Source organism: Scleropages formosus, chromosome 2, assembly GCF_900964775.1.
Source record: "Scleropages formosus chromosome 2, fSclFor1.1, whole genome shotgun sequence".
Classification (NCBI taxonomy): Eukaryota; Metazoa; Chordata; class Actinopteri; order Osteoglossiformes; family Osteoglossidae; genus Scleropages; species Scleropages formosus.
Genome location: NC_041807.1, coordinates 30,642,970 through 30,660,303, shown reverse-complemented (window position 1 = coordinate 30,660,303; position 17,334 = coordinate 30,642,970). Strand labels below are relative to the sequence as shown.

General features: G+C 45.3%; 2 protein-coding genes across 3 annotated transcripts in view; both read right to left on the bottom strand.

Annotated features, from left to right (window-relative positions):
- Positions 1-6,729, bottom strand: part of rassf1 (Ras association domain family member 1) — a 30,916-nt gene extending 24,187 nt beyond the window's left edge. Inside the window, exons 1-3 of the mRNA XM_018737755.2 lie at positions 6,555-6,729; positions 5,994-6,061; positions 3,105-4,073 (exon numbers count right to left, since the gene is read on the bottom strand). Of these exons, the coding sequence (XP_018593271.1) occupies positions 3,105-3,417 (313 nt within the window). The 5' untranslated portion in view covers positions 3,418-4,073; positions 5,994-6,061; positions 6,555-6,729. The remainder of the gene's footprint in view (positions 1-3,104; positions 4,074-5,993; positions 6,062-6,554) is intronic.
- Positions 6,730-8,249: 1,520 nt separating this feature from the next.
- Positions 8,250-17,028, bottom strand: zmynd10 (zinc finger, MYND-type containing 10). Of its 2 annotated transcripts, XM_018737651.2 has the most exons (12): positions 16,884-17,028; positions 16,329-16,437; positions 15,613-15,729; positions 15,414-15,467; positions 15,096-15,248; positions 14,823-14,911; positions 14,384-14,484; positions 13,831-14,003; positions 11,556-11,681; positions 11,311-11,432; positions 10,685-10,810; positions 8,250-8,630 (listed from the first exon to the last, which is right to left on the bottom strand). In XM_018737651.2, the coding sequence occupies exons 1-12, from the start codon at positions 16,976-16,978 to the stop codon at positions 8,531-8,533; spliced, it is 1,365 nt and encodes a 454-aa protein (XP_018593167.1). In that variant the 5' UTR covers positions 16,979-17,028; the 3' UTR covers positions 8,250-8,530. The 2 variants fall into 2 exon arrangements, with proteins under 2 accessions (XP_018593167.1, XP_018593166.1); XM_018737650.2 differs by lacking the exon at positions 11,556-11,681.
- Positions 17,029-17,334: the final 306 nt, after the last annotated feature.

Sequence of the window (17,334 nt, the reverse complement as noted above, 5' to 3'; positions counted from 1 at the left end):
GTGCATTTGTCCTCTGGGGGGGGGTCCTTAAGAAAGCTTCCTGTCAATGGGACCCCATGCCTTCTCCCCCCAACCCCAACCCCCCCCCCGACTCCACACTCCCACTTCCTGGCCTGTCCTACTTCCTCCACAGTTCGGAATCACTGGCAATAATAAAAATTCTTGAAATCATTTAAAAGAAGCTCTTATCTGGACACGGCTGATAGCCAGGATCGCTGTCTTCTGCATCCATCACTCTAGATACACACCGGCACATAGGTGCAAATGATAAGAAGAAATGAATGACCCAGTAAGGTTTTATGAGTCGACTAAGAACACCAGCTAGAGGAAACGAAGGAAAGGAAAAAACATTTTGCAAACAGTATTCTGAAATACCATGGGCTGTTATGTAAAACAAAAAAAAAAAAAAAAAAAAAAAAAAAAACCCTTCAACTGTTCTTTCCCCAAATCCACCGCAATTTGAATAATGCCCAGAGACAACTCATGTGACTCACAGAGAGTCTGCTCCAGCTTTACATATAGAATTCCATTTGAGTTTAACTGGAAATACTTCATGTCACTGGACCAGTTTACTGCTGAACAAGACCACCGAGACACAAAAAAAATGACTCTGCTGAGGTCTTGCAACCACCAGTCCGTCTCTGTGCAACCAAGCAAGATGATGCGGGGATAATATGGTCCATCAGGTTCTGTTTCTGTTCAGATACTTTTATTCCTTGATGAAGACAAGTATCTTTATGCTTTCATACACCTGCCGGTCTTTCTTTTGACCACTGAGCCAGCGCAGAAGCTGACGACCACACAGCGGGTAAGACATTTCCACGGTAAGTGCCTGGCCTTCCCGTGTGCCCAGCATCCAACCCTCCATCCCCTCCTCAGACTTTCCAAAGGAATGTAAAAGTCAGGGATAAAAACGAAAAACACAAATTGGGGGGAAAAAGAAAAAAAAAAAAAAAACTGCTGATTGTGAGGAAGTCAGCAGAGAAATTCCATGACTAAAACTAAAAGCTTGCCTTCAAAAAAAAAAAAAAAAAAAAAAAAAAAAACCCCAGCTAAAGGTAGTCACAAAGAGGCGAGAGCGCGGAATGAGAAATCTGAGGGGTGTGCACAAGCGCTCTGGTTAGCGTTCTGGCGTAAGACACGCTTTGCGCAGCATCTGGTTGATGGTAACAGAGCACGGCCTTACTGTCAGCCTCCTTCTTTGATCGCATGCATGTGGTTCCAATTTCCGGTCCCAGCCCTTTATGTTACACGCCTAACTGCGACACGTCACGGCTCCGGCGCCCAGTGCCATTGACAACAACCCTCCGGTTCAGCTCAAATTTAGTTGCCGCAGCTAAAATGCTTGCCGGCGTCTTAACAGGTCTCTTTGGTGCATTAAGTCGAATGCTCAGCGTTTATAGTACCGGTGTAAACTTTAAGCACACGTTGCTGGTACTAGTTTCCCCCCCCGGTCAGGATCTCAGAGTGAATACCCTGTTCACAGGTGCCAAGTTTGAGCGAGAAAACAGGTGACGTGTCTTTGCAGCTCTTCTGCAGCAGTTCCCTTTGCCGTCGCTCCTCCGTCCAGCTGCAACATACAGGGTGCACTCACACTTTACACTGGTACTGTACTGCATTTCATTCTGTCCCACAGCTACTGAGAATCATTAAACCGTATCTTTAACCTAAAGACCGTTTTGCCCATTTCTTGTTCATTTGTACCGATTCTCCTAGTTTCAAGCTCTTTTGGAACTTAGAGGAGTGCAGGTTATATGAAGAACCTGATTCAAACACCCTAAGGACAGATATGAATGTTATTAGAGAAAAAAGCCCAAAACAAAAAAAATCAGGACTACATCTTAAAGATCTACATTAAAGATTCTTAAGATTTCTAAACTAGGGCACATACCTGAAAGCATGGTCCAAGATGTATTTTACATACAACATTTGTCTCCTGTACTTTGCTGCAGTATCAGAATTTCAAATCAGCTGCAAACGTTCCCGTAAGTGAAAGAATACGTACATGAAAATTTACCAGCAGTTCCACAGAAAACTTAAAGGACACTCTTGGCATGTTTCCTCACGCTGGTTCTGCTAAGCAAACCACGGAGACGTGTTCGCACCGTTTCAGTAACACACAACCCGATTTATCATCCATTAAAGCGTCCCTTCGCAAACAGAGCCTCCGGCCGAGTTTACACAGGCGCGGACATCGGTGCGAAGGAAGGAAGCGGACACTCTCAGTTCTGCCAGACAATTGAGAAGGAAGAAGACAGTGGATGGGGGGGGGGGGGGGGGGGGGGAAGAAAAAAAAAAAACAATAGAAGCAGCCACGAACGTCAGCAGTCACGCATGCTGCTGTGCGAGCTGGACGTGTCTGAAACCAAGGTATGGGAGCGAAGAGAACCTACAGCTAAACCACAGCAACACCTACCCTACGTTCTTCTTCTGTTCAACAACGGTATCGTTTCTTTCATTTCCAGAAACCGGGGGCGGAACGGCACCCCTCCGGTTCCTGCAAACCGCATCCTGGCCCGTCCTGAGCCGGTCCAAGCGGCAGCGTCTCTCGTAAAACAAAAGCTCCGCGTTACCACTTTGTGTCCATTCAGTGCGAATGAATGCAACGCAGGCTCAACGAGACTATATTACAAAAAGCTTATTTATCCCAGCTTGCCTGGGCAACCTAGTATTCTACAGGACTTTGGTTCCCAGTGGATGCAAATGGGCCTTGGACCCCCCTGTGCTGCTACCCCTGAGAGCCTCAGATGCTCACTGCACCAGCGTTCAGTCTGGGTAGGGATCATCGACACATTATTATCATTATTATTATTTCATCATTTTGCTGATTTCTTTCTCCGAGGCAACTTATAATGCTATGCTCGTATACTAAGCTACCGAGACCCATGGAAAACAGCATGCAGTTCTTACCGCATCAAGTTCAGAGTAAGTACCGTGCTCATGGGTACAACAGCAGGAGTGGGGATTTGGGCCCAGGTCCTTCCAGCTGCAAGGCGACAGCTCTAACAACCGCGCCACCTGCTGCCTCCGGCAGGCAAGCAGGCACTGGTGTAGACGGACAAAGAGAGAAACGGATAGAGGTGTATAACGCCGGGGTGACTCACTGGTGCATCGTAGACTCTGTTTGTACAAGCCCCAGATGAAGTCTCCACACAGGTCACACCAGGTGGGCTGGGCGTGCGTGCACGGCTGGAAGTCGTGGCCCTCCCCGGACTCGTTGGTCAGATGGGGGTCCGCGTTGTCCCCCAGCAGCCGGATGATGCGGACCCGGTTGAGCAGCTCCGGAACCTTCCCCGGGCTGATGCGCAGAGCGTTGACGCGCTCCAGGCGGGGCGTGCGAGGGGCTGACGGGACGTCCAGCTCGATGCGGTCATCCAGCGTCAGCTCCTGGAGCTCGATGAGCTCACCCCGAGACATCCTGCAGTCGCCGCTCAGAGGGGGCAGGGAGCAGGTCGGAACCACACCACAGCGCACCGGAGAGGGGCACTTACAGAGACTGCCATTCAACCTCCTCCTCAGTTCTGATCAAAAACTCCCCTGCAAAAATATCTTCTGCTCCGACGTGATTGCTCCAGCACGAAAGTATGAGGCGCGTAACTGGGATTTAAATAGATTGAAAAAGACGAAAGCTTACAGCCGTACAGCTCTAACTAGGACCGGTGCAGAAAAGAAAGCGTCTGTTCCTTTTGCCGACAGAATGAAAAGTAATAAAAGTGGCACTAAAAAAAAAAAAGCCAATAAGAAAAATTCGGCAGGCACACCTCCTGGGTTTTATTCTATTCCCTGTCAAGCCTGTAAATACTTTCCCTTGGAAATAATGAAAATCAGAACACCCTTAAGGTATCTCACTTGATGACTGCCAGCCGCCCTGGGGAAAAAGTGGTCCGCACACCGTGAAAAAGTTGCCACCGCATCTCCGGACCAAGTGAGCGCAGCCACCGCCTTCCCCGGTGTGCTCCGATTACTAAACACCGCCTGTTTCAACACCCTGGCATCCCCATTGCTTTTGCGCCAGGCCAGGACTAAGGCTGCGCCCAGAGAGTGGTTCCCTCTTTCAAAACATCCACATTCACCTGTAAAAACAAAGGAATGGACAGTCATTAATATGCAGGGTACTAGTGTGGTCAGGAAAAACCTATATTGTTGGCTTATGCGAAAATCTGGAACAGGAACAGCTTAATCCAGCAAAGGGAGACAATAAGGGGATAGCGCTTTAATACTCGGGTGTATTGGCAGGTGGCACAGTGACACAGCAAGCAGCTGCTGCATCCAGACATGGTTTGAATCTAGATCATTTTGTGTGGAGTTTGCATGTTCTTTCTGTGTTCGCATGTGGATGCTCTGGTTTCCTCACACAGTCCAAAGACATGTCTTTCAGGTGAAATGGTGACTCTGAATTGGCCTTAGTGTGTATGTGTGTGTGTGTGTGTGTGTGTGTGTGTGAGTGATGATGTCCTATGATGGACGGCCATCCTGGCAAGGGGGTACCCTGCATCACACCCTAAGCTTCCCGGGATAGGCTCTGGACCACTGTGACCCTCACTGGACAAGGAGATACTGAAGAAGGATGGACAGACCAAGACCTAGACAGACACTTCAGACAATCTCGGCCTTGTATTTTAATGACAATATTCTGTAGATGCGAATATTCTGTACAATAAAACCATTGATAACATGTCTACTTGTGATCCTGTGCACACTACCATCACTTGAAACTTTATGAAAACAAATTATTTAGACCACACTGGACTGTTAAATTTATTCTGTAAAGTCGTGTCAACCCAGAACGTTATCAACGCTGTAAGGCTCCCCACTAACAGCATGTGAAGAGTGTCCCATATAAATAAAACCACTGAGACCACAGTTACGCAAGGAATGTCAGGGATCAAGAAAATGTCCTCAAACAAAATGTCCTCAAACTGTCCCCAAACCTTTCATCGCATGAGTCTCCCTTTTAGAAGCTTCAATGAACACTAGTGTACATCAACTGCAATTTATTTCAACATCAGGCATCTTGAAAACAGGGCATGAAACAGAAATTCCCACAGAAAGATTACAAATCCATATGATATATTGAACAAAGTAATAATAATAATAAATCCCAGAGAGATGCCCTCGGTTCAGTTTATTTGTGACACCCCAGAAGACAATCAGTGAAATTAATGACATATTCTTACAACCATAATTTTATACTCTTTATGTAAGCAGGCTATAATAAAATACGAGATGGAAAGGAAGCAAAACTCGATAAGAATAAAGGACAATCAGTCCACCCAGCCAACTGTCCAGTGCAGAGTCCCAGTGGTCAGGAGCCTATCACAGAAGTATAGGGCATGAGCCAGTGTACACCCTGGAGGAGACACCACTCCATCACAGGGAAATCACTCACACACACACACACACACACACACAGGGTAATTTAGTCACCAATTTACCCGAAACACATGTCTTTGGAGTGCAGGTGGAAACAAGAGTACTTGGACAACATGCTAAATCTGCACAGACTGAACTAGACTCAAACGCACATCAATACCCACAGCACAGGAGCTGAAAGGCACCAGCACTACCTGCTGTGCCATCATGCCCACCAAACAGGATTATGTTTCCCAAAACCAGCCAAATCAAAGAAGTGGTACATTCTGCAAGAAGTGATCCGAGCTCCAAAAAGAAGACGCGATACGAAAACATGAATTCAATCATCGGACCACATACACAAGACTACTTCTGGGGTCTGAGATCTTCCTCTTCCACGATAAGCAGTCTGTAATGCTGAATTCTTTCCGTTTTTACGCTGGCTTTATGATTTTACATAACCTTGGAAATTATACTGGTTAAAAATCTAAAACTGAAAAGTGAAAGAAACACTACGGCACAGCGAGCCTTATTCAAGGCTTGAAAACGCAGTAGAGTCTTGACTTTGTCAGAATAACCACTAAGTTGAAAAAAGTTTCCGATGCAACACACCATTAAAGCACAGAGGAGAATACGCATACCTTGGGGAAAGTGCATCTAGGTCAACCACACGGGCGCCATGGCCACCAGTCCGCCAGTGTTTTCTCACCTGCGGAAAGCAATGGGTAGAGGAAAAAAATGTAAATCATTTGCAGATTGCACTGTTCCAGCAATTCTTGAAGACCAGTCGATCACCTGAAATCTGTTTTCGCAAAAATTCTACAACGGCACAAAGACTGCACACCAACAGCACCGTCACTACACATTAACCACACAAAGACTGCACATTAACTACACCATCACAGGATGATACTAAGTACACCAACACTGCACGCTGACAGCACGATTGTTGGATACTAACGACACCATCGCTACATACCAGCTACACTACTAACTACACCATCATTGATTGCTTACTAACTTCACCATCACTGGACACCAGCTACACCATCATCACTAGGTACCAACTACACCATCATCACTGGATTATACTAACTTCCAAGACTAGATACTAAGGGCACCAACACCGACTGGATACTAAGTCTACACCAACCAAGACTGCACACATAACTACACATCATCACCGCAGTGACAGCACTCACCATAACATGATAAGCCACAAGAAGAACATCCATCCACGTTCTGTCAAATTCGTTCCGAAGAGGCTCACGCGGAAGCTGCAGACGACGCGTCCAGCGGTCCGGGGACTGTTCATGGAGAGAGAAACGGGACCCTCCCGTCTACGATCCGTCCCCCCGCCGTGTCCTCCTTTGAGTTACGCTGTTTGACAGATCATGATGATGATGATGATGATGATCCCGTACGGTACGTGCCGCGTGCGCTCACACACCCGCCAGCGCACGTCGTCTGACCCGCTTCTCTGCACGGCGACCAGACGAGCTGAAACACGCAGAGTGTCATGGACACGAACGCTACAGCGGTGTGTGTGTGTGTGCGGACACCGAAGCCCCTGCCAGCCCTGCAGGATGTTACATGTGTCTTTATGGCGCGGCTCTCTCTCGGCCTCTGTTCTCTGCGCAACTTTGCGCACAAGTGAAGTGAAGTGAAGAAGCGGCGCTCCAGCGAGCGGGAGACAAGGAGGAGGAGGACGAGGAGGACGAGTGTGTCGCCGGCGCTCGGGAAACACTGACTGACTGACAGCGTGGAAAAACCCGGCCGGGGTCGGGCTCTGTGTCTGTCTGTCTGTCTCTCTCTCTCTGCGTGTGTGTGTGTGTGTGTGTGCGGAGCGGACGCGGGAGCAGCCGAATGCGAAAGTATCTCTCGAGTGGAGGAAGGGCCGCGGCACACGGACGGAGCTCGGGGGCGGGAGCGCGATACTCCGCTCCGCTGCTTAACTGTTACCGCACTGGGCTCTGCGGACTGCAGCGCCGACTGAGAACAGCAGAGACGGAGAGACAGAAAGAAAGAGAAAGAGACAGAGACAGAAAAGGGGGAGGGGAGAAAGAAAGAGAGGGGCAGAGAGACAGAAAGAGAGGGAGACAGACAGAAGGGGGGGGAGAGAGAAAGAAAGAAAGATAGAGACAGACACAGAAAGAGAGAGGAGAGGGGAGGGAGAGAGAGAGACAGAGAGGGAGAGAAAGACAGAGGGGGAGAGACAAGAGTGGGGCAGAGAGACAGAAAGAGAGAGAGAGAAAGACAGACAGAAAGAGAGAGGGGAGGGAGAGAGGGACAGAAAGAGAGAGACAGAGAGAAGGGGGGGGGAGAAAGAAAGAAAGAAAGATAGAGACAGACACAGAAAGAGAGAGAGAGACAGAGACAGACACAGAAAGAGAGAGAGAGAGACAGAGACAGACACAGAAAGAGAGAGAGAGAGACAGAGACAGACACAGAAAGAGAGAGAGAGAGACAGAGACAGACAGAAAGAGAGACGCCTTTCCTACCGAGACCGTCCAGTGGGTGCTCAAAATGAGCCACTTTATGAAAAGCTGCAAATAGAGTCACGGAAGACACCGAAGTTTCGTCAAATGGTTACAAGAACAAGACCCAATTAAGCAAAATCTCCATATAACATTAGAAATAAAAAATATTTCAGTGCAGCTATTTCAATCAATAGCCTTAGATGCATTATCCTGATTTCAATTAAACCGTGTTTTAACTATTAGTCTATTTACTGCAAAGCGCCTTGAACAAAATTTCTTTAAAAGAAATTTAAAAAAAAAAAAGGATAAAAACCCTAAAAAGGAAAGAAAATCTAATCTGAGCCACCATACAAGCAGAACAACTGCACACCCTGCACAAAAAATCTAACTTTTACAAGTTGAGGTGTATACATAGTCCAGGTCTTTGCCTGCACACACAGCTGACTTTATCATTCTCCTAATATATGATGGGAGTGCTTCAGAAGACAGTTAAATTAGCTTTTTAAATTAAGATTCCCAGAGAGATGTACTGTATCATTTTTTTTTAAACTCCTTGCTCATAGCCTTTCCTGACAAACTTCAGACGGCAAACCCATATCCTTGACCACTATGCCACCTCCTGGTCTTCAAGTAGGCCAGACGTCAAATATTCTTGGGTGTATAAATTTATTAAGACCCATGTAGTCTACGATGTGCATTCAGATTTTCTCATTAAGCTCCTTCTGAAGCTTATCTGCAGCCTCCATCATCATCTGGCAGACGTTCTTATGCTTTGGCCAGTGTTTAACCTGGCATTCCCTGTGGACATACAAGAAAGAATTAGACGTTATCTTTCGGGTGGGTACTCAAGGTCACGGATGAGCAAAAGTGACGTGAAGAAGACAACCTTATAAGGGAACGGTCAGAGTGATTTGGTGGGACTTATGGGTGGAGTTGACATAAAAAATGACAGCGGTAGAAGCAAAGTGGTTATAAAATAAGGGGCTAAATCAAAGTGATGTGCCATTATTTGCACATCATAAATCATATTATGCCCTTTCCAGTCATGTATGTTTAGTTATTGTACTGCAGTGCTGGTCAAACTTTTCCCACAGGCCACTTAGCTGTTGAAAGGAACTGGTGGAACTCCTAACTAGAGGTTCTTAACTTGTGTGGTGTGCCTCCCCCAGGGAAAGTGCAAAGGGGATACAGGGGAGGCATAGGGTACCTGCCAGAAAATGTACTGCAGCTGGTTCATTGATCGATTTGAGGAAGGACCAGAGATGTAAAGATTAAATTCACTTCCAGGCATTCAGGTAAGGTATCACCTCTAATCTCCTGCCATGGTTTACTCACACTCAGGAAAATGTTGTTTGTTGCTGTAGACGCACCTCCCAGTTTGCTGTTTATAGATGCTTGGACTGTCATTGCTATATCTCCTTTCTTTCAGCTTAATTTTGATTTTTTTTTCCTTCTTACAAAAGTTTGAGAACAGAGGCAGCAGTGTGTGAAAGAGCACCCATGGTGCAGAAACCACTGACCATTTTCCCTTAGCTCACTGTGGAAAAAAATACATCTGCTGTGATACCACACGCTCTATATACACACGACCTTGCCCTCTGGGATTTTATTTTTTTTTCTGTTCTAAGAAATCAAAATAACCTGAAAGGAAGGAAATGTGATGACGTTCCAGGCATGCATAATGGTGTGAAGAACTTATTCACATCACAGTTCTAGACTTCCAGCATTGCTTGCAAAAGGGATAGGAACACAGAAATGAAAGCGCACAATCCGAGGCAGATTACTTCGAAAGGGACAGCACGTACATGAAGCATGTCCACCAGTACCTCAGTTTATGAACGCAGCTGGAATTCTGTTTGTAACTCAGAATTGTTCCTAAGTACATCGACTACATCACAATCTGTAAAATATTAACACATCTTAATCTTTTCATTTATTCACGGGTTAGGTTCTGCCAAAATGGTAAAATATAATGTTCATTAATGGCTCAATGTTACCGTGTTACTGCATCATTGGGCATGAGATGAGGTACACAGCGGGCTGGACACCTGTTTATTATTTCTATTAACGTGGAGAAACATTAAAGTTAAGTCTACTCTAAAATGCATGAAAATAAAAAATAATGAATCTCCGCAAGCTCCTGTCCAAAGTGCTGTGTTGCGCTTAACACATACGAGATTGCACCATGCTCCTCCATCAGGCACGGCAATGGGGTACAGAAAGGATGGCGAGTCGCGGTGTAAAAGAGTAAAGCATGGGGAGAAAGAATAAAAGTTTTATCTTAAATGCCAAATATGTATCTCATAGCAAACATGAGCAAAACTAGCCACGAGGAAGCAACTGATGTGCCACATAAACATTTGAGTCAGCATCTGCTTAAGTTTGCAGTCAAAAAGCACAACGGAAACGTCACTGGGAAATTTCTGTAAAAGTCTCGGATATAGCAACGGTACGTAAAAAAGACATCGACTCAAATCAGCGTGACGCTGCCTGCTCGCCCTCCCTCTCCAGCGTCATTTGAGTTTCTATTACATCTGAGTGTGTTTTGCTGCCGTATAATGGTGGTGAGTGGAAACGCAGAACATTTCCTCCGCTGCAGCAGAAAAAATGTGGGAAACAGAACTGCAAAGAAAACAGCAGTGAAAAGCAAACTCGGAAATGTGCGTACCTTAAAAAAATTTGTAAGTCAGATGTTCTTAACATAAGGCACAAGTGTACCATATTATGCGAAATAAAGGAGAAATCATACAACTATTCCATCACACTTTGTGCGCCCTTGAGCGCTGACTCCAGCTCCAGCACGGACTTTTGGACACATTCTGGAAGCACTACTCCCTTTCCTCAAGTATCACCTGCGGCAATACCACTCGCTCCGGCATCGTGAGCATCGCTTGGCGGCTTCTGAGCCACAGGATCCGCATTTGGGCTTTTCTGGGATGAGGCTCTCCATCACGTCAAGGTTGTAAATCTGGGCAAGCCTGCAAGGTAGAGCAGGAAGAAAACACAAATACAAGCAGAAGATCCTGCTTCTTCTACCGCGCAGTTCATGACGACTAATTCATGAATCCAAGGTTTCATTGTCTGCGTGTCTCCAGCCTACACGGACAGTATCTTTCTGACACACCAGCGGCCAGGCACGAGGCAGTATGGGACAGAGTTTTTATTAACCCCAAAACAAAGACTGCAAACGCGACAAAATAAAGCACACACAAAAATTAGAAGCACACATCGGCAGCAGCATCCACACTTCTCCAGGCACAGCCTCACGGTGCAAAAACCTTCTCTCCTCCGGTACTTGAATTAAATATCACAGCTGCACCCGACCCTCATCAGGTAATCAGGAGCGGCCAGTGATTGCTGGAGGCGGCTGTGGCCGTGTTCCCGCGTGACAGCTTGTGCGGTTTACTCGGTTTAAACCGTCGCGCTTGGTCTGTGTGGCTTACATGTCCTCACACTGCTGCATCTCAGGCATCCTCACCTGTGTGCCTGCAGCCTCAGGTCATTCTCTGAGGGGTTGAATATTTGTTTCACCTGATGCTTGGCAATTGCCTTCCATTTGCCTGAATTTTCATTCATGATGTTGCTCCAAATCTCGGGAATCTGAAGGTTAAAACATTGGAGCAGTATTAAGACAGCGGTAGCAAATAAGTACATTTTTTCGGGTTTGGATCTACACAGTTAGTGTTTTGCGCAGCGTGGAGATACTGAGTGTCAGTGCCATACTTGTTCGAGAATAAGGCCCTTCTTAGGAGGTGGAGGGTCCATCATGGCAAGGTGACTGAGAAATCGCTGGAGTTCACCCAGGTTGGGAAGCTGGTCAATCAAGACCTCGGTCAGGAATCCTCTTAGCTGTGGCACGCAAAACGGGACCAGAAAGTCGGCAAAAATCACAGCACCAACAATCCGTCCGCACGGATCGAACAAAAATCATCATTTTGGCGAGAATTTAGACATTACAATGAATTTACCTGCAGTGTAATATTTCATGCATCCCATTTTCTCTGGGAAAGAGCCTCACATCTAAGCAATGCCAGTTAGCTGCAGAAAGTAATACTCTAAAGATTGTTTATACTGTGGTCAAGAGCGGATATTGAGAGATAGAGTATTACTTCTCACCTCTTACTCACCTCTTTCTCTTTAAAGATGGCCATATTTAGGGTTTTTATCAGGTTGTTTATACTGTGGTCAAGAGCGGATATTGAGAGATAAGGAGAAAGAGGTGAGTCTCTTAAAAGTCTAAAAACTGAAACATAAGCAGCAAGGCCTCAGTGCAAAACTGCATCTAAAATAACATCTTTTCAGATATCTCTGCAGGATTAAAAGCCACTTGTCTAATGCAGAGTTGCAGGGGTCTGGAGCCTATCCTGGAAGCACAGGCCGTGAGGTGGGGTACACCCTGGATGGGATTCCAGTTCATTGCAGGGAAAGCATATACACTTGCACAGTCACACACTACAAACAGTTTAGAATTTTTCTTCCAATTCACCCAGAAGACATATTTTCACATTATGAAAGGAAACCAGAGCATCGTGATCACGGCAAGAATACGCAGCCGATATCTGAACCTCCACCCCAAGAGCTGTAAAGTGCCTGCACTACCTGCTATGCCACTGTGCTGCAGCAGTAACACCTATTTTTATTGTTTTGGACAAATGTACCATGACAGATGAATACTCTTATTTGCATGGATAACCTGAGAAAAAACTGTGTGTAATAAATATTGTTTCAATTACAGTTATTCATTTAGCTGAAGCCAAAGCAACTTAAAGTGTTAAGGTTACAATTATTACATGCTTCCAATTGTTTATCCATTTACACAGCTGGGTAATTTTACTGGAGCAAATTTAGGGTAAGTACCTTGCCCAAGGGAACTACAGTTGGAGGTGGGGATAAAACCTCCAACCTTTGGATCCAAGGGCAGTAGCTCTAACCACTATGCTACCAGCTGTCCCCGATTGAAGAAAGAAAAAGAAAAACAGAAAATTGATTTTAAAAAATAAAGAAAAGTACAGTATTGCACTTCAACATTGGTAAGAAAAGCTTAGCTTGTTATATAATTCCCTCAGGCTTTAATTTCACCTTATCAGGCTTTGATGAGAGGTGGCTACTTTGGATGGAAATTACATTACATTACATTACGTGTTCTGGAGGCTAACCAGATGCTTTATCTGATGGGAGAAAAAACGGAAAAGGGAACTGCTGTAATCAAGAGGGCGCCTGGTTTTCTCATTACTTTTCAAAACAATCAGATAAAAGGTCTAGCAGACAATGTTCTGTACAAGATCTAAATATTGACCTGGACACTATACAGCTCAGCCTAAATTTGTACAATCACACCCGCTCAACACTAAAATGTGCATGTGCAGATCGTTACATTTACCTTTATTCACTTAGCAGACGCTTTTGTCCAAAGCGACTTACAACAGATACTATGTAGTGTTACCAGCCCACACACCTTATTCACCAAGTTGACTTACACTACTAGATACACTACTTACACTGGGTCACTCATCCATACATCAGTGAAACACACTCACTCCGTGACACTCACACACTATGGAGGAACCTGAACAGCATGTCTTTGGACTGTGGAAGGAAACCAGAGCACCCAGAGGAAACCCACCCAGACACGGGGAGAACATGCAAACTCCACGGACGGAACGGAGATCAAACCCATGTTCTCTCGCACCACCCGGGCGCTGTGAGACAGCAGCGCTACTTGCTGTGCCACTATTCTTCCCTCTACACATTCCCACATCAGCAGTTATTTTCAGGTAATTAATAGAAAGCGAATGTATAGTAATGGTTAATGACATGGTCTTATGACCTGAAGATTTCAGTCCCAGCAGGGGCTCCGCTTTAAACACTTTGCGTAAGGTAATCTGAACTGCATCGGCTATGCTTAAAAGTTGCAGTTTAATCAACGACATAACGAACAAACGTCCGGCCAGTAAAATTATTCGGAAGCTCAGCTTTGCTTCTTCTGTCCCCCCCGTACCTTTAGAAGTTGGCTCTTGTTGAAGTTGTTAAAGTCATACTTCATCTGGCATTCTGGCCTCAGCAGTAGGTTGTGCAGAGCGATCCACACCTGGCCGTCCAGCTTGGTCATCTTCAGCTGGTCCTCTTTGGGAATCTGGTGCCACCTCCCATCAATGTACTTCTCTTGCTGGCCTGCAACATTGAGAAACAAGAAAACTGTTTTGACGCATGTTACCAAAGAGGGTCTCAGAACATCTCTTTCAGACCTACTTTTATCCTGGTCCACGAGATGATCCACAATCATCTTTGTATTTCGTATTTGACTCTATTCCACAGGCAGGTACTCGAGGGATGAAGGCGGACTAAACTGCGATATAAGACAAGCACAGCATCGATAACCATATGTCTGTACGTGAAGCTCTTTGTCTGTTGTGAACTCTACTTTGATCGACTCTGAGCTGAGAGTGAACATGTGTGACAGTGAAGAATAAGTGAACAGTGTCATCTGCAAACGTTCACTGTGCAGCGTTCAAGGGGCAGCCGGTCGGCGTGGGCGCGGAAGGGAGGCGAACCGTTGCTGATGCGGCTCCAGGGACAGTGCTCGATGAGCTGTACCAGGACGCAAGGCATGTTGTGGGTGCACAGCAGCCTGTTGAGTGCGCTCAGACTCAAGCTGGAGAAGACAGACAACACACCCTTTGTCCACATAATAATCATCACCATTATCGCAACTACAGTGCTGTCTGTGCGACTTCAGGCTGTTCCCAAATTAAGGAACCAAGGCAGACGAGATGAAATGACAAAATAAAACACATAATCAGAGCTATTTCACAACCCCTAGAGAGGCCGTAATAGAAAGTCTTCGCATAGTCCAGTATGACGTAGAAGCATTCAGCATTCTCTGAGAAAGCTTGTACAAGCTGGATGTTTGTTGTGTGACAAAAAGGCTTGTAAATATTGCGCACTTAAAATATGTGACTTAATGCCACAGCTTTGTGAAGACTTCCTTACCTGTCTGTGCGATCAGTAATGTAGCGGACAACGGACAATGCTTTTAGGGAAATCTCGAAGTCGGTTGCGACACTCTGCTTCTGCAGATCCTAGAAATGAAATCCAAAATAATCGTAAGAAACAAAAATAGGGATGCAAACACAGCCTCCTCTTCGAATGAAGGAGCACAACACAATTTCCTGCCATTGTTACACATAAGTTTACTTGTCCAATAATCACATCCACCTAAGATGCATGAACGTGAAACCATTTCCATCCTTGCTGTGACCAAACCTGCAGAGTGGCGACATCCTTGTTCAGTGGGTCAATGAGCCTATCTGGAGCGGTCTCTTCTGCGCTGGTGGTCCGCCCAGCCAGCACAACCAGCTTACGGTGGCAATAATCGACCAGATCCAGGATCGATTCCTCCGCAGCCTCGCAGGCCTCCTAGGTTGGACCAAACACGCTACAGTGATTCTACATGCTGAGAATCCTAACACAGTGTTTCATCCAGAGAACCATTAAAGCGATCATTAAGAACAGGAAAATAAAGGAAGAAAAAAAATATAGATATATTTCTGAAAGGAACCAAGAGATGCATTGAACACAAACCCTGTGAAATAATATTGTTTCCAGTAGATTAATGATAGTAGCTTCATGATGAATCTGGAAGCAAAAGAACAATATTAAGCCATGAAACTCGTAACACATTTGTACATTCTCGACAAACGACGTCTTAACAATCACAGACAGATCTGCTTCCGCATGTTCAGTAAAATTATAAGATGGATAAGATGACCACTTGACTTACCACCATGTACAAAGGAAACATGCTCTTGGGGTTGAAGTCCTGAAGCTGACAGATGATAGGAAATACCTTCAGCTTCCAGATTTCTACCAGAATCATTTCACAGATCAGTGTGGGAATCTAGGATAAGAAGACAAGGTTACAGATACAGTGAAGAATACACACACACACACACACACACACACACACACACACACACGCAATGTTTACAACCGCTTGTCCCGAGCGGAGTCGCGGCGGACTGGAGCCTAACCCGGCAAAACGGGGTGCAGGGGTGGGGGGGGAGACACACCTAGGACGGAATGTCAGTCCGCTGCAAGGCACCCCAAGCAGGACTCGAACCCGAGACCCACCACAGAGCAGGCCCTGGCTAAACTTGCTGTGCCACCGCACTCCCCTCAGTAAAGAATACCCTGTTTCAATTACGAGTGAAACAGTAAATTTGCTTATATAACATTTACATTTATTCATTTAGCAGACGCTTTTGTCCAAAGTGACGTGCAACTCAGTAAAAGTACAACTCTTGCATTACAAAGACACTGTAGACTGCCTTGGACAAATGTGTCAGTTAAATCATGTTATTAAAGAGTAATAAAGAAATTGACACTAAATCCAAAGCTAATTCCAAAGGCAAAGACTCATATCATAGGAATGCCAGTGGAATTTGCTTGACTGACTGAGTTTTATCAGCCATCTGAAAGAAAAGAGACGAGCTTTACCTTCCCAAAGGACACAAGGTACTCCTGAACAAAGTCATCCTGCAAGGCTGTGGCGTTCAGGATGGCCTGCATGTTCAGCTTCACCACAGACTCATGCTGCCTGAACCACCTGCAACCCAGTAAAAGACAAAACATACATTTTCACACACAAAGCACATAGTATTATTATTATAGACCTTTATTTAGCTGACACCTTAGTCCAAAGTGACTTACAGTATTACATAATCAGCTTTACATTGTTTGACCATTTATAGAGCAGAATATTCTTACTGAATCAGTTCAGGGCAGGTACCTAGATCAAGGACTGGGATTCGAATGAACAACTTTACAATAAGGCGATAGATCGAAACACTGTCATCTATGCTACTCGCTCTCAATAACACTTCTATACATACTGCCCTGTACTATATTATACATTATACATCGATCATAGTCTATACCATGCCCCGACAGCCTTATTTACACATGAATTACTGCAGAAACATACTCCACAAACATGATGATGTCTCAGGCAGAAGGACAATAATAATAATTAATTTAAATTTAGTCACCGACCTTGGAGAACCGACTTCCTTCAGGGGAAACTTTTCCAAATCTCGAATGTAACCTTCGGCCTCGGCGGGAAAAAGCACCGACACAGGAGTCTCCATCCCTGGGGTGAAGACCGCTCACGCTGGAGCTGCTCGAAGCGATTGCGGACCGTCTGTGAAGCGAGTTGCTGTTACCGTGGTTACGGTCAACAGACGCATGCGCAGAACCGTCGTTTTAAAGCACGGTACCGGCGAGTCTGCCCGGACTTCCAGATCACGGCATCCGCGTGATACCTTAAAAACTGTGAAAGTCCACTTAAAAAATTATTCCATTATCTTTATTTCAATCCAAAACATAAGACTCGATCCTCCAAAATAAATAATCACGCATATTTCTTCCAGATGAACTTAATGGAATTTTATTAATAAAAATAAAAAATTACAGCAATACATCATATATTAATTTATATTGGCTT